The sequence below is a fragment of the Lacerta agilis genome, chromosome 5, assembly GCF_009819535.1.
Source record: "Lacerta agilis isolate rLacAgi1 chromosome 5, rLacAgi1.pri, whole genome shotgun sequence".
NCBI lineage: Eukaryota > Metazoa > Chordata > Lepidosauria > Squamata > Lacertidae > Lacerta > Lacerta agilis.
The window spans coordinates 36750070-36774367 of NC_046316.1; the positions used below are offsets into that span (position 1 = coordinate 36750070).

The following is a 24298-nucleotide window of genomic DNA, read 5'->3' on the forward strand; positions in this document are numbered from 1 at the left end:
CTGCCACAAAGCTCATGGGGTGACCATGGCCAGCCACTGTCTCTCAGCCTAACCTACGGTACCTTACAGGGATACATGAAGTGAAATAAATACATAAATAAATAAATAAATCTTCTAAACTTATATGCTTCCATTACCTTACTTTATGGAAGTTAGTTGTTTGCATCCACCTCATGTAAGCATCTGGTGAGGAACTTCGTATCTCTTGTTATAAATGTACAATCTGAAATGTCTGATATTACGAGATAGGTATATCAAGTGGAGAGATGCCACCACTGGAAGCAGAATGGTTAAATATGATTGTCCCTTTTTCGGTACAGTATTTCATGCTTGAGATTTTAGCACAACATCCTGCTACAGATTTAGTTCTGGTGGTCTCAAAATGCTTTCCATATGGATGAGTACATCTTCTGCTTCGTTTAATTTTCACAAAGCCTTGGACCATTTAGGCGCAGCACTTGAATCCCAATTGCAGGACATGCTGGTACATAACGCGTAACAGCAAACATGTTCAGCATGTCAAAGAACACTGTGCGTCATTTGGGTTTATTTGGAATTGCAGAGATCTGAGGGAGAGAACATCATTTAAAGAGAAAGGGTTATTATACTCGGGAGTAGATCCATTGAAATTAATGGACCTAGTCATGCCTATTATTTTTTAGTGGTATACCCTGAGGACATATATTGTTTACTATCCAAAGTGTTCCAGTTGCATGTATGCATGCGCGCACACACACACACACACAAAGTGAGGGCCTATTTCAGCTAGAAGCAGGATTTGAACGGGCCCCACACCACTCTGGAAAGTGATGCTAGGTGGCACTCACTAGATAAATTCAAACCATTTTGTACTTTATCATCCTGAGATTTCGACAGGCCTGCTCTCCTCCTTACTTACCACTCCATGGGTGGTGGTCCTGGTTGTTTGCTTTCTCCTCAATCTGAATGTTGCCTTTGCAGAACTCAGCAGGAAGGAGAATGAGGACAAAAGTATAGTTGGCTGGTTCTGGCTCCATCTACTGTTGACCTCCCTGCCTTTTTGCCAATAGGCACCAGCCACCAATGGTGCGTTTTCCTTAAAAAAACCAAACAAATGAATCTGGAACCTCACAGTTTAATTAAACTGTGTTCTGGCAGGCAAATGGACATATGGATTTATTTAAAACGATAGGAGTTCTGTACCGGTGACTGAAAAGATTTTGAGAGGTTACCATCAGAATTTGGAGACTGGCATAACAATAGAGAAGAAAGCAGGGGGCGGGGAATGTATGAGATAATTGCTCCGGACATCCAGAACATGGGAAGTTCTTCCCTGAAATTTTAATTTGGAATGTAATTTGGCTTTATATGTTTGTATTGTGATTTGATTTGATTGAATTTGTCATTAATTGGGATGTTTTTTAATTGAAAATTAATAAAAATTATTTACAAAAAAAAGAATGAATCTGGAACCTCTCTGATCAGCTATTTGGCAGAAAAGGAAATGTCAGGGGAGACTGAAATCTTCCAGCTTTCCCTCCTGAACATGATTGTTAGGTTTTGTCTTTTTAAAATGGCTACATGTCTGCGATCCTGGCTAACAGACAGGGCTGAGGAACTGCATGTAAACATACACCTACCAATGCAGGATACATTCCTATCTGCACATGACTGACGTGGCAAAATGGTGTTTCCTCTTCTCAGACTGGATGTCATGCCACCAATTTTTCACAAGTGCTTCTTCTGGTGCAAAACTCATGCTGCCTTTACTTCCCTCACTCACTGCTATTTGCAGCCTTGGTCAGTGGCTGATTTAGTGCATTTTTAAAGTGTTTTTTTCCTTCTTGATGAGGAGCCCAGCCAGTCAGGAATCATATAGTCAACATGATAGTGGTGTTGCACTGCCCCCCCCCCAAATTACTTGGCTATGTAATGACATCATGAAGCCAATTCAGAATGGGGGCAGATAACAGTTGTTCTCACTCTGAAGGGATGAATACTTTTGCCCGTGTCTCCTGGTGCTTCCAGGAAAAACTGATCTAGGGACACTTTTTATAGCTTGCAAAATCTTCTGTGGAAAACCATCCCCGCCCCACTTTTAGCACAGCTGATTTGTACGGTCAGGGACAGACTCTATACCACTCTTCTTTCTATCATGCCAAGACAGTAATGGGGAAACTTGATTTTTCTCTACCTCACTGTCACAAATCCAAACATTCCAGAGGAAAACCCAAAAGCAGTACAAGATATAAATAAAAGAGACCAGTAATCGAGGACTCATCAAATTAGCCATCAAATAGGTCCACCCCTAATTTCAACGGGTGTTGATTCATATGAATTATGCAGAGGTTACCTTAACTCCAATCAATATGAGAAGTCAAAATCATTCATCTGGCTTATCATTTAGCTGATTTTGAAGAAACTTTATTGAATGTAAATAACAAAACTGAACAAAAACAAGTCGTTTTGTGTAAACGAGTCACAAGCATAGTTTTATGGAATGATATGGAATATAGAAGATTGCTTTTCCTGTACATAGCTTTAAATATAATAAACCTGTTATAAGTTTTATAAAAAGTTCACGGTGTGCTGCTGACCCCCAGATACACCTATTTTCTGGTTTACACTTGGTACTTGGAAAAAAAAACCCTGTATAAATAATTTGTTTTTTAAAAAAATCCAAGACTAACAAAAGAAGACTATAAACACACTGGCACTTACACAATTGTGTCCAGGTTCCAGAAATTCAGCTATCTTATTATTATTATTTCAAAGTCTAGATGCATGTTTTATACCAGTTCTAAAGTGACACTATGACACCTAATTTCATGAACAATCAGACCACACTTGTATTTCTTATATCCATGCTGCCACAACGATACTGAGTGACAATGGTTCCTAAAATTATGTTCAAGGATCTACCAATGAGATCTTATAGACATTTTCAATCAATGTCAGACATAAGCCATTTGTGGCTTGATCTATGATTACTGGTGAAATTGCAGCTATAAAATTTAGAGCAGTGATTTCCATATGGCAATCTACTAGATGAAAAAGTCCTATGAGTCAGGAAGATGTTGGCAGTGAGTTTGAGGCTCACAAGGGCCCATGTAGACATAACACCTAACTATGGTTTGTTGCCTTAATTCTGGTTAAGATCCCACAGTGAACCTGTGACTCAGTGAGCTAAGGGGAAGTATAGAGAGATATCAGTGAAACCTGCTTGTCCACCTTGCAAGCAGAGGTATTGTAAAGATGGGGGAATGCTCTCAACCATGGTTTGTTTGACATGGGAATGATCATACAACTGTGGTTGATTCAAACCATGGTTTGAAAACCCATGTCAAATTTTGCTTCCACTTCCTAGTTTGTGGCCAGTCCTTAACCTATGGTTTAACAATTAAAGCATGATCAAAACAAAACCAGGCTAAGCATTATGTCTGCACAGGAGCAAGGTAGGGGAGTATTCCATGTTGTCAGTATAAAAGAAAAAGGAAAGGAAATACAGGAATAAGCTGCTTGTGTTAAAATAGCACAAGGATTCCTTCCCAGTAAAAACTATTTTTGTACAAAGAGCAGAGATTATTGATAGAAAGCCTCAAAACTGAAATATGTATTCAGGTATGCCTTGGTTGTAACTTAGCACACAACTAGCAGTTCAGCTGAACAGAATTTAAAAGTACTTCACTAGAAGTTCACATGCATGTCTCTGGAGATTTGCTGAAAATTGGAGGATATATTTAAAACAGTTGACAAAATCTATACACGTTGGGGAGGGGGTGCACTCATTTTCCACTGAAAGAAGAAATGGTGGGGAATTTTATCCTGAGTAAGAAGGCAAATCGTTTTCATATTCCTGGGATGTGCACTCCCATCCAAGCCCTTTAATTTGGCAGTGTTAAATATCCACATGGTCACTTTTAAAAAGGTTCTTCTTAAGGATCACAGACTCAGTGATTGCCGTTTGTAATGCAAGAGGTGCTTGGGGAGTGTAGGCAAGGCAGAGTCTTTCAATGATACAGTAATTTTAAAGGAATGTTAAACGCACTTCTACAAACTATCTGCCCCAACAGGGGGGAAAGAGGGCAAGTCCCACTGATTTCAGTAGGCTATGATTCAAGCAAGGGGACTTAAAAGTGTTTCTGACAGTGCACTCCTACACACATTGACTCCAAAGTAACTCTCATCAAGTTCAATGGGGCTTACACTCAAGTAAATGGGTGTAGGATTGCAGCCTGAATGTACCTGATCATGCCCAGTCAGATCTAATCACAGTTATGTCTGCATATGGATCAAATATTGAATCATTATGACAGAGATGTAATATTGGAGCGTCCACCCGGGGGAGCAATAATTTTCTGTGCAGTACGTCTTGCAACATGGTCATCGGCTTGAGATCCTAAAAGAAAAATGGCACACAATGGAATGCTTTCAAATATGTAAATCAAGAAATGCGTTCATTAATACAACACAGCCTTATTATGAGCATCACGTGATTGTTAAGAGAGTGGAGATTTGTTCATGCTGACACAGGAAACGGAATGTGTACATGTAAATTAAGTATTTATATTATATTATATTATATTATATTATATTATATTATATTAATTTATTTATTACTGCACAATCATTTATCATGAAAAGTAGCATGGAGAATTTTGCCATGTATCATTGGAATCATGTCCTTTGAAAACTGAACCATAATATGCTAATTCCTAAAGATAGGAAATCTTATACTCCTTTATAAGAACATAAGGAAATGAAGGGGGCAGATGCTAAGCACTTCTAAAGACATGTTAATTTCAGCGGATGAGATTTATGTTTGCGCTTCAGTTCCCCCATTGAAATTAATAAGGTCAGAAAGTACTTAACTGTCTGGACCATGTCCAAAGGTATTTTCGAACAGCTCTTAATAGCTAAGCATTTAGGATTAAAAGAAGATTAAACACTTCTAGCATTTCACACTTGGATCGAGTTAAAATAAAATGTGATCCAAAATAATTACAGCATGCTGAAATGAATAATGACATCATTGATCAAAGGAAATATATTACTACTGTTTATTAATTACGAAGCAACCAAAATGCTCTAAGCACCACACGGAGGTTAAAAGGTAAGACACTTTCTAAAATCAAGGGAGTGATAGTGGTTGCCACTGGATGTCCTCTTTTGTCCAAATCACAGGCTTTTAATGTTCAGGATGAACAAGTGCTACTTAAGCCAGAGGGCAGGGAACCTCAAGCCTAGGAGCCAAATGCAGCCCCACCCACCCCACTTGGCCCTTAGGAATCTCCCCAGACCACTTCTCTGCTAACCCTGCTTTGCTTCCACCTTGAGTACTTTTGCCTGCCAATAATGTATCCCTGACAATGCCTCTCATTTTCCCGGAGGATAGAGAGGGATGGGTAAGTGTGTGGAGAAACTAAGCTATTGTACAAAATTAAAATTTACATTCACTACTGCACCCACTTCTGCCTCCAGCCCTGCCCCACCCAACTCTGGTGTGTGGACCCCAGAGGATGTGGGCCTGGGCTGAAAAAACTTCCTCACCCCACATATCCAGCTGCTTCCATATTACAAATGTACATTCAAGAACCCCTTCCTTGTCTGAAGCCCAAGAGTGCTGGGTGATCTTCCAGTGTGGAACATGCAATGGGCAGCCACACCCTGCTCCCTGCCTCTCTTAGTGCTAAGTGATGTCCTTCTGGAGGGGGTACTGACTTCTCCTACCCTCTCATGCTTGTCACACAACCATGGTGATGGAGTGCTGCATCCAGTGCTCCGTTTGTACCACCCCTTGAGTGCCAAGGGTGGTACATTCCGAGTAAGCTGGCAAGCCCAATTGGAAAGGGGGTTTAAACATTCTCCAAGCAGGCATGAAGCTCCCATTCAGTGAATGCTATTTTGGGCAACAGCAGCACAGCACCTGAGTCAATGAGGTGCAAAGGAAAACGGGGACAAGGCACATGGAATACCCCGTTCATGCCTGTTGAACAAGGTACTCGCCTTCAAAAATTGAATTTTGCAATGTAACGATCCACAAACTGGAGTGTGAAGTACTAGGGCCCAACAACCCGGCAGGAGCCGCAGGATGCAAGTCCATACCCAAGTGACAGTACTAAACTCACTGATGTGACTGGACCTTGACGCATGCAAACCAAAATGCACTGCTAGGCCACCACTGTAGTACAGAGAATGCAGATTAGCTTGTTTATGCTTGTGCACCATTGCAGGTGCCCATAGACTTGGGTGCCAAAGTGTGAGATTAATAAAAACAGCAACAGGTCATCTTAAAAGGCCACAGAGCCATGCCCAATGAAGCACTTAAGATGCAGTCACATCAGTTCAGTCACTAATTCAAATCTTATTTCATGCCTAGCATGTAGCAACAGCAGAAAACACAACCCCCTAAATTCTAGTACAGATACCAATACTATAAATCTGGAATGGGCTTCAGGTTGTGACCCAGATCCGGGCCTTGGTTAATGTGTCAACAAAATGTGAGCTTCCCTTTAAGTCAGCATTCTCTATATCCATGTGAATTTGTTGTTTATTTTGTACCACCCCCTTAAAAAATCAACTTACCAGACAGGCTGAAACCTGACTGATGTAGGTTACGGATGGGAGGAACCTGTATTTTGCCTGAACAGGTAGCTATTCTTGAGGTAGGAGTTGGGGCCACAGCTTTAGCAGTTACTATGACATCGTGAACTGGTCCGTCATAAAGCCCACGAGGAACACCATGAATTTCTGCAAGCTATAAAAAAGTAAGAGGGAGAATCACAGTTGATTGAATGTTTGCTGGTTTTCCTTGCGGTATATTCATGACCAAATGTTTCATGGTTGTCACTAAAACAACGTTAATAGTATTATTATTTTCTCCTGACCAAGTGTTCTCAGAACAGCTGTCTCCCCCTTTCTCCTTGCAATGGGACAGAACTCAATGGAGCAAGACAAAACATTATTACAAGAAGTTAGCTAGAGCTACTCTTCCTCTGAGGAGTATCATTCACACATGCTAGAAGTTAGCTAGAAGTAAGTAATGGTTTGGCCTTGGGCATAGGCACAGAAATGCTGTCACAAGAGACCCTTTAAAGAGGAAGCATTTTGCATTTTGAAGAAGCATTTCTGCTCCGTTGTTTACTTTGCAGATGGTTATATACCCAGACTGACACAAACATAGACATATTTTATAGTGCTGCCAATGATACTGCACAGTTAAACTATGAAATTCATCACAAGAAGTGGCAAGGGCTACTGACTTCGCTTTAAAAGGTTAGACAAATTCATGGAGGATAAGGCTCTCCGTAGCTACCAGTCATGCTGGCAATATGCTGCCAGTTGCTGGGGAACAACTACGAAGGGGTCATTGTATTTGTGTCCCAGTTTTGGGCTTCCCACAGGCATCTTGGACAACAGGAAACTGGACTAGATAATCCACCAGGGCTCTCCGTTCTGTGTTAATGCTTGCTTTCCAGGAAGTTATTGTTAGACAGGAGGGCAAGGAGGGGAATGTAGACAATCGGAATAAGCGCCCTGAGTATCAAAGGCAACTGCCCAAATGAATTACCATCATGAGCAATCACTGACTGCCCTATTTGGAGCCCAATTACGGGTGAGTTTGCAAACCTCCAGCTCAGCCTAAATGGAAGTGTATGTTTTGTTGAGAACTTCATTCCTGGGATGATTAAAAATGACACAGTGCGCTGCATCTTTCGCATACATCGCAAACACAGTTTGATTGGTAGCCTACAGGACTTTTAAGTGCTTTCGGCTAGAATCTGACAAAGTTAAGAGTGGTTCTTCCTTCCCTCCACCCCATTTCACTCCTTCCAAATGCGTGTAAAAAGTAAGAAAAGGGTCGATGAGGCAGATAAAGCTAGGACTCTATAGCTCCCTATGGATAAAAAACGGTAGCTACTTTCCAGGCAACCCAGCAAGTAATTAGGTAATGTGCATGGGATGAGATCTTAGCACTTATTTAATGAAGGTTAAGGGTATCATCCAGGGCCCTGAAGCATCTTCTTTCCATGTGTGCACTCCATACACTGAAGGTTCCTACCACCAACCAACCTGCTCTTTTCAAGGTAGCCTTTCCACAGACACAGAGGTGTGTGTGTGTGTGTGTGTGTGTGTGTGTGTGTGTTGGAAGATTGTGAGCACCCAACTGTGCATATAAAGGGGGCTAAGCACTAGGTGGGGCATTGCTACTCATTCATGCAGGCCACCAAAAGGTCTTCTCCAAGGCAGCACTGCACATAGAAGAAGTTGTGTTCAAATGCTCCTTACTGTATGCCATGTATGTGCAACTGTTTGCTAGAATGTCAACTGTGGCAACCCTGACAATAAGTAAAGTTTAAATGAATCATAGAATTGTAGAGTTGGAAGGGACCACAAGGGTCAACTAGTCCACGCAGAAGCCCTGATCAATATGGGATTTTGGGGGGCAAGATGCAATATCCAAACTGGGCCTGAAATGACCTGTCTGCTCCATTCACAACACTGCAACTCCTAAAAGCGAATTCAGGGGTTTGGGTGTCCATGAGGCTGCAGCCAAAATGAGGTTACTGAAAAACAGGAGGGAGGTATCAGTATGCTCAGGGAACCCCAGATTTGCTACAGAACAAACTTCTTTTTTTAAAGCCCTCCTGGGAGGCAAAGTTCTCCCACAAAATAGCACAATGAGGACTATTCCTGCTCAGTAGCCACAGCACTTTTTTTTTTAGGAGGGAGGATACCCTGCAACATTCTGTTGGAGGCCACACTTGTTCATGCTTATTATGATGCTTGAAATTTCAGTAGTAATGCAACTACTGACACCGTATGCTCAATATAATGCCTGACCACATGGCCCTCGTGCTGGGGACAGAGTGAAAGAGTCCTACAAAGAGTGGTAGCAGGCAACTTGGTTAGTTGCCCTTAAAGGCATTCCTGGGCCACAGTCCCATTCTGCAGGAGTACATTCTGTCCACCTCTGTCCATAAGAAATACCATTTGACAAACCATAATTGGTCACCACAGGAATGAGCCTTGTGCCAGCACACCCCCTCATCTACTGATGCATTTCACTTCAGTTACTGAATCCTGCCATTACATCTAAATGGGCAAACTATGGTTTGCACTTTCCTTTCCAACCAGGATTGCAAACCATAATTTGAAGGTCGTTTGCAAAACTGGTTTAGAGGACAAAATGGCCCAAACACAACCCACAAGCTATGGTTTCTACAAAAGAGAAAGTAAGCAACTGAGTGCCTGAGGGCAGGAGAGGAGAAAGGACTCCTTGCTCCTGTCCCATGCTGGGTGCAGAAGGAGAGGAGGAAGTGTGCAAGAACACGGCTTGGTGATGATCAACAGGTAGGAAATATTTGTGGAGGGTACCACAAGGTTTACCTAGTTCTCATCTGTGCTACCTCAAGGGATAATGATTCTTAGAATTTTGAAGGATTAGACTCCTGAAAGGAAGTGGAAGAGGATGAGAACTTGCTACAAGATACAATCATTCTATAGTGATTTTTTAAAAAGTATAGGTATTTATCATTAAACTGAGGATTCATTGACTGTCATGAAGTTCCTACTTGAGGATGTAGATTATCCTAGATCAGTCTGTACATATCTAGGGCAGTTTATGACCCATTGGCTGAACACTGACTGAACTTTTTTTGACATGCCCAGCCTCCGGCCAAATGTCTGCCTAGCTGTGCCAATTCTGTCTCTGAGATTTATCAGTTGTCTTAACTATTCAAAACCCTCTTATATGTGAGATTCCAGACCACAACTGCAATCCACTTATGGCCGTGCAATTCATAGCATGAGGGTGAAAGCAGCAATAAGGTGAGAGGGAATAATTTAGGAAATCCAACTGTCATACCTAGTTTTCACCTTCAGCCATCAGCTAAGCTTAACACCCAATATGAAAACCATCAAAATCTGCTACTAAATATGCCAGTTTTCATTCTCAAGCCCTAACAGCTTCATTCCAGAAAAGCCTGCTCAAATATTGCACAGTAGATCTGATCATACTGAACAGCTCTTTCCAGATCCTGTGATCAGCAGTTTTTGCAACTGCACCCAAGAGACAAGGAAGCATTTCATCAGCAATGGGAAGGAAGGAGTTTCATGTATGGAAATGTTCTCACCCTGTTTCTTGCTTTTATCCTTTTGTAAACAAAATCAGGGAATGTCTTTCGAGGGATGAAACGGCCGACGCCCTGGGTGACAAAGAGGTTTCCATCTTCCAGCACAACCTTCCCTTGGCTTATCACCACTGTAGGGACACCGTGACATTCTGTTCCTTCAAATATGTTGTACTCTACATTCTGGCAAAACCAACAAGAGATTCTTGATCAGCTTCAAGATAAATTATATCAAAAGGGTCACCATGGTGGGTTGGATGTTCATAAATGCCAACTGAAAATGTGCACACAAACGGGAAGTGGTGCCCACTGCCTGGTCAATGTGCATAATCTCCAGGTGGCTCTGAATGATCATGCACAGCTTCCAAGGTATATATAGGGCACTAACTGAAACTTACATGCAAGTAAACACAAATAGGATCTGGCTGCATAGCATGTTACTAACTCTACTGAAATTGGTGAAATTTAATGTTCAATCTTTGATGGATCTAAGGTTGTCGGCTGACTGGGGGGGGGGAATCTCTCCCTCACCTGCATGCAAGCATTAATAATAGCTTGAACTGCAGCATTTTGTAGGTGACACTTTTCATCACTTGGGGTATAAGCATGAGCACCTGCTAATGCCTGCAGATCAAAACCCTCTTATATGAGAGATTCCAGGCTGGAAAACAAGCTGGCAACCTTAGCTGGATTGCATTTTATCAGAGCTAATTATTAGATCAACATTATAAATGATGAAACTTCTAATGTGCTGAAGAAAAGTAAAAGCAGCAAGTTCTTCTTTTACCAAGTTGTGAGTTTTTGCAGAGATGATCTTTGTAGCTTTCGGGTTCCAAATCACCAAATCGGCATCGGAACCCACAGCAACCCGTCCCTTCCTGGGGTAGAAGTTGAAAATCTTTGCTGAATTTGTACTGGTCACTGCTACAAATTCATTTTCGTCCATCTTCCCCGTTGCCTGGAAATTTGGGTAAAGAGGGAAAGAAGGGAGAGGGGGGATTTCAGAAAGAGAGATCTGAAAACCATAGACCACTGGGGTGTGGAAAGCATGCTCATTTGACAAGTATTGCATTCAGGCAAACAGATTACAGTCTCTGACCTTAATCTGTCATCTCATCCCAAATCTATCCCCCTTGCTGAGCTCCTTTGTAATTCATACTGCAGCTTGTATGGGGGGGGGGCTACTTATCTTTGAAGTACTGAAGATACTGGGAACAAGTGAAAAAGGAGGGCTGCCTACTATTAAGCCATGTTTGTAATCATCCCGGAAAAATCCAACTGGCCAATGGTGGGAAAAGGATGCTAAACCAGGTGGCTCAAGGTGGTTCAATCCAACACAGCTCTTCTTACTGTGACATGGACAGTAGGGATGGTACATGTCTATTGATGGCATTAAGAGCTGACTGCTCATAAAACTCAGTACTGAACTCTGTCCCAGAGGTGGAGAAGCTGCAGACCCCCAGAAGCAGTTTCCCATCAGCCCAACTTGGCATAGTCAATGGACAGGGATGAAGAATGTTGTAGTTCAACAATATCTGGAAGCCCACAGGTCCCTCTAGTCCAGTGGTCAGCAAACTTTTTCAGCAGGGGGCCGGTCCACTATCCCTCAGACCTTGTGGGGGGGGGGGCCAGACTGTATTTTGAAAAAAAATATGAACGAATTCCTATGTCCCACAAATAACCCAGAGTTGCATTTTAAATAAAAGCACACATTCTACTCATGTAAAAACACCAGGCAGCCCCCACAAATAATCCAGAGATGCATTTTAAATAAAAGGACACATTCTACTCATGTAAAAACACGCTGATTCCCGAACTGTCCGCGGGCTGGATTTAGAAGGCAATTGGGCTGCATCCGGGCCCCGGGCCTTAGTTTGGGGACCCCTGCTCTAGTCCTTATCACTTAAAATTATAGGTATTATCTGATTCTTACGTTATGATAGCAAAGCGATGGCCACTCATTTAGGGATAGGCAAATCTTTCCATTTCGTTTCTCTCACGTTTCTCATTGTTTTCAATCTTAAATCCAGTTCTCCATAATTCTGCATCTGTTTTTTTTTTTTTGTTAAAGTCCTTGTGAAGATTTATCAGCATTGAAGTGTGAATTTCTCATCGTATGTTTATTTCATTTTATAACTTTTATATATTGCTTGATTGTAAGGAACAAACCACTCAAAGCCATTTGTACGCATTTTTGCCTAACGTGCACATTTTTGCAAAGCAATGCTCCCTAATATAGTGCATTTTCTTGGTTATTTTCACTAAGATGTGCATTTCTATGCACACTTTAGAGTATGCATGTTTGTACGCATTACTCAGCTGGAGAACTGCATTGCAAAGTTCAGAGAAGTGTGAATTTTGAGGCGCAGCTGGGTTTTTGTTTGTGTTTCTGTAGTGCAAAATTAGGTACACTGCAAACTGCTGGTTTAGCCAATACAATGCAGTGAGATCTCTAACACCTTCGAGGCACATCAGCATCCTTTGCTTTTCAGAGCACACTGGATTCTGCTGAACTGACTCACCACGCACTTTTCCCAAATGACCGACATTCGTTCTTCAATGCCGTTTGTTCCTTCTGGGATGAGGGTGAAGTTATCCTTTCCGACGGCCTTCTGCGCTGTGGTGAAGGTGCAGTGAGCGCTGCCGACCACTTGAAGATCCCCACTAATTAAAACAAATGGCATGCATGGAGTGAAATGCGGGGGGGGGGGGCGCTCTTTGCTGGTCGCATAAGTCAATTTATCCCACATTTTCCTACCGAGTCTGAAAATCCGGGATGATTTTGATTTCTTGTAAGTTGAAAAGAAACAAACAGCTAACAAAACTTTAAAGAACGGGTGGATTTTCCAAAATCATTCCTTAGAGGTTACAATAGAAGTGAACAGAGGCACTAGAGGAAACAGACTGTCAACTTTATATTCATAATCAACCTTTTACTGTGCCGACTTCGACAGTACAAAGTGACAAGATGAATGTCACAGTGACTTAAATTCTAAACAAAAAACAAAAAATGGCCAGGGGGGGGGGGCTGTCTTTTGGCCTCCATGCAAAGAGGGAGATTCCAATCTATTCAGTGACTCCTAACCTCAGCCACATTGCAAAAGGCAGAAAAAGTTGCCTGGAATGCAGGGCTAGCAGCCACGTTATGGGGGGGGGGCATATAAAGCCACACTACTTTTTTAAAAAAACAAACCAGTATGAGTAGTACATTTATATTTCACTTTTCTTATGAAGAGCTCAAGTGGCTCCCCCTCCCCAATTAATCCTCACAACAACCCTGTAAGGTAGGGTAGCCTCGAGGGCAGTGACTGGCCCAGTGTCATCCAGGGAGCTTCATGGGTGATTGGGGGAACGAACCCTGACCTCCCAGGTCCCAGATTATTCCAATTTCACAACTTTCCCCTGTCTGTTAATTTCCACATTTATATTTGAGTTATATATGATGCAAAAGCCACTACTGGAACCATAGTGGGAGATTGTGCAAGTTTAGTGCTCATTCCCAGGTGATTTGCTCCCAGAAAGAAGAAAAAAAATCAATTCGCAAATGATATGGAAATGAGAGGAACACATTCTCCACCATGGTTGCAATCCAGATGGAGAAAGGAATATTGGCACAGTTGGAAACCAGGTCCAAATAAGGAGGTTTTCGGACTCTTATCCCAGGAGAGCCGCTAGCTCTTCTCATCCTAACCATTGCATTTGAGCTGCAGTCTGTTATTTGGTGTTTCCAGAGAAAGGTCATTCTGTCCTTGAAGACTTACCACGCTAAGAGGGAAGTGAGATGATCGGGCGTTGTAGGATCTGGGCTAATGGGAGGAGATGTCACAAAGGCAGCAGCCTTGGCCCAGTTCTTGCTCCAATAATGAGAGCCATCTGTAGCAAGACTGGCTGTAATTGGCTCTCCATACACAACTGTGCCTGAACAAACATATCAACAGTCACCACCGCTGCAGTATGCATATTGCTGCCATCAAAAGCAGCTGCCCCACATCTCCCCCACCCAGGAACATCCTATGGTACAATAATGTGTGGTATGCACACCCCTTTGGAGGCAGAAAAATGTATATGAAACAAACAAGCATGCTGTATCTGCATATATATTCAAATGTTAGAAATTTGGCTTCCCTGGTCTTAACCTGAGACTCCCTTGAGCTGAGACTGGTGTTTAAATATGCAAATATATATATATATATGTATATATATATATATATATACACATACACATACACATACACACACACACACACACACACACACACACACAGAGCTCCCAATTGAAAATATGCTGGCAAAAGGTTGAAAAAAAAAATCTTGTGCTAGTAAATTCCAGTGTCTGTGGTTGAATGTCAGTATACCATTTAGATACTGTGAAAGAGAACAGAGTATTGGGGACAAACCTGTCCCAAGAGGGATTTTCAAGACAAGACCGTGCAAAAGACCTTTCACAGAAGATGACATTTCTAAACCTTAAGGCTTCTGAATGCAACCAAAGGTTTTCTGACAGCAGGACAGGACGTTGTCCGCAACACTTTCAGAGGTTTGTCATCTCCAAGGATGCTCAAATGACATGAAAGAATGTCAAGTTTATGCCTGAAAGATATTCTGAATCCACCACTAGCGGTCCTTGCTTGATCTCCTGGAGAAAAATGTCTGCTATGTACCATCATTTTAAATGTCTGGGCATTTAAATTTCCCTGTTGAAAAACTGCTGACTTGACAGGAAGTTCTCATCAGTATGGAAGCACGAAACAGGACTTACCTTTTCTCTTGGCTTGAGCGATGACGTCTGCAGCCCCCTTGCTCATGACTTTTGTGACATATAAGGGGCAATTGGCTTGTTTCGCTATTGTAATGGCACGGAACACGGCCTCCGTTTCAACCTTTGGAAGCATGAACACAGTCAGATACTTACTTCACAGTGTCTGCTTCATCTGAAGCGGCTTGCCTAGAGCTTAAACAACAACTAGGACTGCTAGGATTCAGTTATGATGGATTGTTCTACTTGTTCTTCATAAGTCTACCCCGCTCACAACTGCACTTTCAGGAAAACTGCAGTTACAGGGAAATGTGGGGAAGTTAGCATTGTGTCTCCTCTCATATTGATTGATTTCAAAGAATATGAATAATTCAGTCAGACAATAATTATTACTGGAAGAGACTCAAATGTGGTTGTTGTTGTTTTTTTAAAAAAAATAAATACATAAATGAAAGAGCATGCAGATTTATTCAGAAGCAACTCCTGCTGGGTTGAAAGGAGTTTACTGCCTAACAAGCAACCTAAGAGTGCCATCCAGAACAATAAAACTCAGCAGAAGTGTTGTTGTTTATATAATGACACACAGACCATCCTTTTAGTTTCATTACAGACTGTAAAGCACCAAGTGTCAAAATCTATAAGCTACACTGGGGTAGTCATCATGGTGTCCTCCACATGTTGTGGGGTATCATCCCTTATAATTAAGTCTGTTACGGTCTCGCCCTCGCCGAAGCTGCAAGCGGGACCGGGGCTGTTTCAGTATAGGGAACCCCCGTCTCCGCTGAGCAGCCCGTCATCTTCCCCCAGTGGAGGAAGCGATCGCTCTTCCAATGGGGAGGGGGAGATGGGGACAGGAAGTGGGAGCAGGGGCTGTGGCACGGATGGAGAGCCTCTGCACCAAGCGGGAAGAGGGGGAGAGGAACCCTTTCCGTTGCCCCGTTTTAGCAAGGAGGGAAGGACGTAGAGGGGGGAGGCGGGGGTTCAGGATCCTGCGCCTTTTATGCTGGGCAAAGAACCAGAAACGGACATTCCTGGACTCTGCAGAGGGATGAGCTGGACGTCTTTATTTTAGCTCCACTGTAAATATCTGCACAATAAAGAACTTAAGTGTTTAGAAGTTCCGAATTTGCCTGATTTCTCATGAGCAACCACTGAAAGTCCTTACAGTTACCATTAAGTCATGCTAGCTGAGAGGAATAGGAATAGGAATTGTAGTCCAACAACATCTGGAGCAGAACATATAATCCACCCCTGAAAAATACACTGTTTCATTCATCCTACCTATGTTGATGCTCATTTCACTGCAGCAAAACACTTACTGGATTTTATTCAAAAACGGTGTAGCTCTACAATGATTTGTAGTGCATGATGCTCTTGCATGTGGCATTCAGTGCTTAAGCATGGGCATCCCTCTCTTATAGAAAGGGGACTTTGGAAGGCTTTGTGAAATCTGAGTGTGGCTCGGCAAAAGAGATTTCACGTGTGAATTTAACCCTCAGCGGTATTTCCCAATTTTATTTTACTGAGTAGAGTTGACAGCAATTCTGTGGGGACCTACTTAATATTACCTCTTCTGGATGACTGAGAACGTGACCCTCTGGACCAGTAATCCCCAGCTCCAAAAGTCTTTTTTGTTCCTAAATAAATGAAGAAATATGTGAGAAGCAATAAATGAAAGGTGCAAAAATCTAATTTGAAACTTTAGAATGCTATCTTTTTAAAAACAGCACCACAACCATTTATTACCCGTGACAATTAGAGTGGTTAACTTCCTCATTTATATGTGCAACTCAGCGGCATAACCATTTGCCTTCTGCAATTCTCTGCTTGGTAGTTTTCATGGCAAGTCTAAACATAGATCCTACTGTTATCCTTTCTTAGGGCCAGGGCGGTGTTCACGAAACCATTCTTTTAAAAAAGGCAAGTGAAATATATCAAGGTTGCCAAAAGAGGAAGATTTTTAAAAAAAATAGAATTCTGATACATGATTCTAGCTGATTAAATATGTATAATAAGTACCCATCTTTCTAACATCCTTGTTCCATCTCAATGATCCACATTAAAAACAACAACAAAACCAAGTGTGTTGATGCAGTCCAAAAAAAATTCTCCAAGGATTTGGGCTCATGGGAAACAAATTTTTGTTTCCATTTGGCCAACCAAGCCCAAAAAGCATTGCCAGGAGGAATGATCTCCCTGCTCCTCCCTTCATGCACTGTTCTAGGAGTTCTCCTGACCAGATTTGGGAGGTTTGGGAGGTGAATGGTGGCAGTGAAAGAGGAGAGAAGTCCTGTTGTGCTATTGAAACACACGCTGGCTTCTGCTAGTACAACAAACAAGTTGAACCCATGCATTATGTCTATAGCTTTTACGCTATGTAAATTTTTAGTTTGTTTTTTTTTTATAAAAAAAAGGGTCCGGGGGGGGGGCACATCTCAGGAATCAACAGCCATAGTAAAGATAAGCAACTTCAGCATTTTCTGAAAGCTGTATTATGAAGTTTGTTTATAGAGAAAAACAAGAGGACCCCCTCTGCTGACCTTGATACCCAAGGAGGTCTGTAGGAAAGGAGGTGGTATTTCAGGTAGAAGAAGAAGAGTTTGGATTTGATATCCCGCTTTTCACTACCCGAAGGAGTCTCAAAGCAGCTAACATTCTCCTTTCCCTTCCTCCCCCACAAAAAAAACACTCTGTGAGGTGAGTGGGGCTGAGAGACTTCAAAGAAGTGTGACTAGCTCAAGGTCACCCAGCAGTTGCATGTGGAGGAGCGGAGACGCAAACCCGATTCCCCAGATTACGAGTCTACCACACTTAACCACTACACCACACTGACTCTCAGCTATTTGGGACCTGAGTTGGCTTTTCAGACTAACATGAGCACCTTAAATTGGGCGTGCAAACAAATGCAGCTGTTTGAAAATAGGTGTTATATTTGATCTACGTAGGACCCTATCCAGTAATCTGGCCACTGCATTTTAGACCAGTTGAAGTTTCCAAGTAACTTCTAGAACTGCTCCTTGTAGAGAACATTGTGATAATCTGATCTGGCAGCTACCAGAGCCTGTAGTACAGTGGCCAAGTCAAGGTCAGACTTGGATTTAATTTATTGTTATTGAGGTATTTTTGTGATTACAAATCACTTTCTCAGAAGACTGTTGTGCAAAGTGGTAAGTAAGCCTTCTAAATAACTAGTTACATTCCGACAGGCAGTAAATCTCTACATTGTAATTTCAACAGCATTTAATATTTTGCAATCCAGGGTAAATGTTTTTTGTCCTTGAAGTGCTCTGGAGACATTTATTTCCATGCTTTTGTTCTTTGCCTGCAAAGACACTTGAAGGTCACCCTCTGGCTTTTTAATAACTATGTTGAAAACCCTAAAACAACCACCTGCTCTGGTGAAACCTATCTGCTTTGGATCAAAATATGATTGTCAGATGTGAACAAAAATGATCTAATCCCAAGCAGATCAATATCTTCAGAAGGGCTTCCAACTTTTCAACTGATGATAATTTAAGAATGCCCTGGAGGTGAATATTAAGTATCTTTGTAAAACAGAACAAGGAAGATACACAAACCCAACCCCTCCCTGGTTGTATGTGTGTATGTATGTGTATATAGGTGAGTGGGACACCCACACCCACACCCTACACCTCTCTCTCTCTCTCTCTCTCTCTCTCTCTCTCTCTCTCTCTCTCAGGTTTCAGGTGCCTGACATTTAAATACACAAGGCTGATACACAAGCATCAGCAACCACAGGCAAACTACTGTACAGTGGTGCCCTGCTAGACGAATGCCTCACAAGACGAAAAACTTGCTAGGCGAAGGCATTCGTCTAGCGGAAGGCTGCCCCGCAAGATGAATTTGTCTATGGGGCTGCCTCGCAAGACGAAAATTTTTCGTCTTTTTTTTCTTTTTTCGTCTAGCGAAAGCGCGGCTGTCATTGCCGCTTCGCTAGACGAAAAACCCGCTAGACGGAAATTTTTGCAGAACGAATTTTCGTCTAGCGGGGCACCACTGTACTTTAAACTGTTTACCATGGAAGATCCTTAATAGATTTCATGTACTTATATGCCACTTTTCCACGGTGAACTATGTTCAATGTTTCTCACAGCAAACACATAGAAAGGACAACACACACATGTTCCCATGGTATGAGGATACTGCTGTGGTGCTCATCTTTTAGTTGGATAGGGTAGGGTTCATCCTCTTTATCATCTTGCAGTATGAGCACTTGTAGCAAATAAAGTTGCATTATTCTTTTGTTGCTGTTTTAAACTTTTGTATTTATTTATTTTTACAATTGTAACTTCGAGACATATGTAGTTAGTGACAAACTGGAATACAGATGCTATCATTTTCTGCAGTGCTATGAAAAAGTGCCCAAAGATTGGAGGGTACATTGTTCTGAATCCATATGGCTGCTCCTATGCACCAATCATTGGACTCTGCAGATAAGGGCCTCCTGAGGATACAATCTCATCAGGAAGTTCATTCCACATGATGTAGGAACAGGGCCTTTAGTGTGGTGGCACCTGCCCCTTGGAACATGTGCCCATTACAGATCAGACAGGCACTGTCTTTATAGTCTTTTCAGCACCTACTGAAGACATTTCTTTTCCAACCACCCTTTTATCTGCATTGGATTTGAAATTGTTTCCATTGCTGATTTTTTAATTGCTAAATGCTTTGGGATGCTTCATGGGAAGTGATTCATAAATGAAATGAAATAAATAAACACTCTACCTCATCAATGATGTCTCCGTTTTCAGCATGTACTTGGGCAATGGCACCCAGATCTCGAATAATACTGAATATCTCATACATCTGCCAGGAAAGAAACAAAAATGGTGGAGTCTGATCATGCTTATGTTTTTCAGCCAAAGCATAATTGAACAATAGTCTGCATCTTGTATGTATATTACCTGAGCATCAGTGCACTGGAGTTTGTCTTTATAAGCCATGAAAACAAGAAAGGAGTTCACACCTTAATGAAAGCGGAAGAGAATTAATGATTGCTACTGAAAGATGATCATCAGTTACCAGGCTGCATAGTGTGGCCAACTTAGATACAAAACTAATCAAGGCTTAGAATCTGAATTGGAAAATGTTGAATAAGATCTATGCTGTGAGCCATGAGTCTGCTTATTCAGAAGAAAATGCTATCGAATCCTAAGTGTCTGATTTAACATTCTTAGCAGTCAAGTCAAATACACTGATATGACTCTGAATTACTCATCTATGCTAAGTGAACAGTTGTCCTTAATGCATTTTCTTTCCCATGTCAAAAGTGCAATTAGTTAGGAACCACAGTGTTTAGATACATACCACTCAGGTATATACCACAAGGCTCTGAACCTATCAATAGGCTGTGTTCATGCATTAAGCTGCACTATGTTAATTTCTCTGTATGACTTCTTGGGTTGTAGAATTGAACCAAAATCCCTGACAGTTTCCAATTATATTATTAGAGTTTATTGCAACGTTTAAATAAACATGAGAAATCTGACATTGGATTGGATGACCCAATTCCATGTATTGGTTAACTTTAAATCTTAACGTTGAGTTTTGTAGGAACATACAAAGCTGCCTTAAACAGAGTGAGACCATCAGTATCCTCTACACTGAGCAGCAGTGGTTTGCCATGGTTTCAAACAGAAGTCTTTCCTACCATCACCTGAGAATGTCAGGCAGTGAACCCAACCTTTTTCATGCAAATATATGTTCTATCATTGAGCTATGGCTCTTGTGTTTCACCATCAGTTTCTTTGAAAGGTGGTGTGCTGTGCCCCCAGAAATGATTTTCCTGCAAGGTTTCCCAATCTCTTCCTGAAAATGCTTGGAATTTTCCTTCCACTTTCTTCTGGGGCTACTCAGTGTGAACTCCTTCAGCGGCATGGCCTATAGCAAGCTGCCCCTTCACCAGGGTGCAATCCCATGATGCAGGGCACGTGTGTGATGAGTGGGACTATGTGGGTCTTGTGCCACATGATTTAGTGAGCAGTGAATAATAGTGAGAAGTAATAATGGAAATAACCATGTGGCCAGTGACGGATCATGCGGCCAGCTGTGCTCATTCTACAGGCACGACGCAATCGTGAATGTGAATAATTGTTAGTTCTCTTTACTAATGGTAAGGTAATACTAGAGAACAATCCTGAATAGCAGGAAATAGCGTGGCTGTGCAGACGGTCCTGCTTGTATGGGTCTAGTGCCAATTCCTTGGGAAACACAAGAGTGTCACCCCATTCACACTGTCACCCAGTTCTCTCTCACTCACACACATGCATACACACACTCTCACATACAGTTTAGAACCACACCACATGGAAGTGGCTTCCACACCACAAGGAGCCTGTTGCAATGAGGAATGTGTGGAACTTCCCACTGGGATGCCTAGGCAGGTTCTGACCAAATAGCTCTTGGGTGAAATGTCTGACTCCCTGAGTGGGAAACCACACCAGAGCCATAGCATCTCCTTATCCTAGCTTCAAAACATATTTAATCTGGAAGGATTCAGCTTGCTTCCCAGAAGGTTCTCTGTGTGAGGGAAAACCAAGAATACAAAGGGGGTGAGCTGCCTGCAGGTTTCTTCTTTCTCCCACTGTCATTGCCACAGTGGAATGATTTTATGCAGATTTGATTCAATAGCAATTCAAAAGCGGCAGGAAGATAGTAGCTGCCTAGATGTTCACCTGGTGGACCTTCTCAGAAGCAACCTGAATGCGACACCCAGAATGGGTGTTTTTGTTTGTTTTGTTTTGGTCCACTTGGGCAGCCCGGTAACATGGGATACCAAAAGCCCTCTCAAGTATTCCACAGCCAAGTCATAGCCAGCACCTTAATCAACTATTGGAATTGGGAGTGGGGGATTCTAGTTATAACAATGTCTACCTAAGGGTCAAACTATATTAAGGCGGGGTGCTATTTAATGTTACTCCACAACACTGGATATTGTCAGGCTTAAGAAAGAAAGCTTGCTTTTTACTGATGGTTAACTAATTTTCATTGTCCTATGTGTGTGCACACACACATATAATAAAAAGAACATTTACAATACTTGTACTTCCCAAATATTGCATTAGAGGACAAATGATTTCCAATAATCAAAGAACACAAAAACTGAGTTTTCCGATGGTGGAAAAACACTGCATGTTAGGACATCATATCCATAAAATGATAAACACATCTTGTCAAAAAGGATAAGCTTCCCTCATCTATTAAACATCATTTGCTCCCAAGCTAAAACACTCTTTTGCATAATCTAGCAGTTTATATGTGGCGGGATCTTTGCCTTCCAGTGTTGCAATATTCATGTCTTTTTGCAACTAGGAAGCTATGACAGTCGTAAATCTCCATCCACTTGTTACTTTCTATGAAGCGTATTTTTGCGCTTACCTTTGTCTTTGACGAGAGCCTCCAGCTCTTCTTTGATGCTCTCATGCCAGCGTGTGATGTCAATATGCAGAGAATAATCACAACATGCTTTACTGTCAGCACACTCCCTCCACTGGTCATAGGCGGTCAGAAGGTTTGACCCAGATTCAGGGAACACATGGTCAACTGGAGAAACAAATGCAGTCATTGGATGATGGGGGTTCAATTGCCTAATATGGGTAGGGTATCTGCAGCCCTTCAAGATACCGTTCAACTCCAACTCCCATCAGCCTCAACCAGCATGACCAGATGCCAGGGATGATGGAAACTAGAGTCCAACAACACCTGGAAGGCAATGGGTTTCCCACCCCATATCTATTGAAAGTTTCTTATTTCAAGGAACATTTTTTGGGGGGGTTGCATTTACATCTCACCTTTCCTCCAAGGCAGGCATAGGCAAACTCGGCAATCCAGATGTTTTGGGACTACAACTCCCATCATCCTTAGCTAACAGGACCAGTGGTCAGGGATGATGGGAATTGTAGTCCCAAAACACCTGGAGAACTGAGTTTGCCTATGCCTGGTCTAAGGAGTTCCAAGGTGAAGTACATGGTTCTCCCCAAACCCATTTTATCCTCACCACAAGGCTGAGGGACTATGACTGGCCAAAGGTGAGCTTAATGGATGAGTGGGAATCTAGACTCTGGTTTCACAGGTTCTAGTTTGATACTCTAACAGGTTCTAACTGAGGCATCACACTGGCTCTCACATCAGAATAGGTAGTACCAAAGATCTGCAGTGTCTATAGTTATATTTCAGACAACCTAATTTTTAAGACAATAATCAGGCAGGGGAAGGACACACAAAATGTTGTGAAAAATGAAAGTTCTGCCACACCCAAAGGGTTGTCATTGTACCTCAATGACATGGGGATATGTTTATGCAAGTCTACAGTACAGAATGCACTGTGGGAGCCTGGGCATGCATTAAAGGCTAATTCATGTGACCAAATGAGCAGCGATCTTACATATATGTAAGCGATATGTGACCAAATGAGCAGCGATCTTACATATATGTAAGCGATATGATTTCGTGGCTGGTGTCTCAAGAGGAGCATGTTACAGGGCAAACACAGGACATTTCTGTTGTTTGCTGAAAGTCAGGCTGGATGTGTTTAGCTCAGCTACACTCTGAGGAAATTTGGTCCCAAGTGGTACCTGGCAAGAGTGCCACGCTGTGTTGGACAGAGTTGCAATGCAAGCTTCTTAGGAGTGGTGCCATTGCCACTTACTGGGAGGGACTTGGTAAGCAGTAAGGTGGCAGGGCCACTGTGGCTGTGCAGGCACACTGTCAGAGCCAATCTGATGCTCCCATCATGCCCCTCTCCTTCCTGCTAAGTGGCAGTCACACAGCTGTGGGGAAACTAGTGCTGTGCCCCTACCTCACCAAGTGAGCAACTTCTAATTAGCTAGTTTTCAGTGACCAATTTTCCTGCGCTAACAACAAAAGGAATGCAGTCCACAGTAAGGGCGTTACGTACGAATCATGGTGGTCCCTCCTGCCAGAGCTGCTTTTGTTCCTTGATAGAAGTCATCAGCAGAGGTCATTCCCAACACTGGCATCTGCAATCTAGTGTGGACATCGATCCCACCTGGCATAACTAGCTGGCCGTAAGCGTCAACCATTTTCACACCTCCAGGAACAACCAGATTTTCCCCAATTTGTCTGAAAATGACATTAAAAGAGATTGCTTGCAAGTTTCATTCAAGGAGGACAACAGCATATTGGGTTAGATCCAGACTAAATTCATTGAAGTAAGATCCCAGCAATTAAATCATGACTTAAATCTCATTTACTTAAAAGTACTGCTAACTAGATGTGGGGTAGTGCAGATGTTGTGGATGACACGTCCCATCAGCACCAGCCAAACATGACCAATGATCAGGATAAAGAGAGTTGCGGTCCAAAATTACAGGAGGGGACCACATTGTCTAGCCCCGAACAAATCAACTTTCTGCGTTCCTGATGCTCATAACACTGCTTTTGGAAATGT

General features: G+C 42.2%; 1 protein-coding gene across 2 annotated transcripts in view; it reads right to left on the reverse strand.

The window, feature by feature from the left end:
- Nucleotides 1-3902: 3902 nt before the first annotated feature.
- Nucleotides 3903-24298, reverse strand: part of DPYSL4 (dihydropyrimidinase like 4) — a 28737-nt gene continuing 8341 nt past the window's right edge. For both annotated transcript variants that reach the window (XM_033149349.1, XM_033149350.1), the window contains exons 3-14: nucleotides 23786-23970; nucleotides 22267-22431; nucleotides 19794-19855; nucleotides 19615-19695; nucleotides 16437-16505; nucleotides 14872-14992; nucleotides 13874-14030; nucleotides 12635-12776; nucleotides 10900-11070; nucleotides 10116-10295; nucleotides 6565-6736; nucleotides 3903-4378 (exon numbers count right to left, since the gene is read on the reverse strand). In XM_033149349.1, the coding sequence (XP_033005240.1) occupies nucleotides 4287-4378; nucleotides 6565-6736; nucleotides 10116-10295; nucleotides 10900-11070; nucleotides 12635-12776; nucleotides 13874-14030; nucleotides 14872-14992; nucleotides 16437-16505; nucleotides 19615-19695; nucleotides 19794-19855; nucleotides 22267-22431; nucleotides 23786-23970 (1597 nt within the window). In that variant the 3' untranslated portion in view covers nucleotides 3903-4286. The remainder of the gene's footprint in view (nucleotides 4379-6564; nucleotides 6737-10115; nucleotides 10296-10899; nucleotides 11071-12634; nucleotides 12777-13873; nucleotides 14031-14871; nucleotides 14993-16436; nucleotides 16506-19614; nucleotides 19696-19793; nucleotides 19856-22266; nucleotides 22432-23785; nucleotides 23971-24298) is intronic.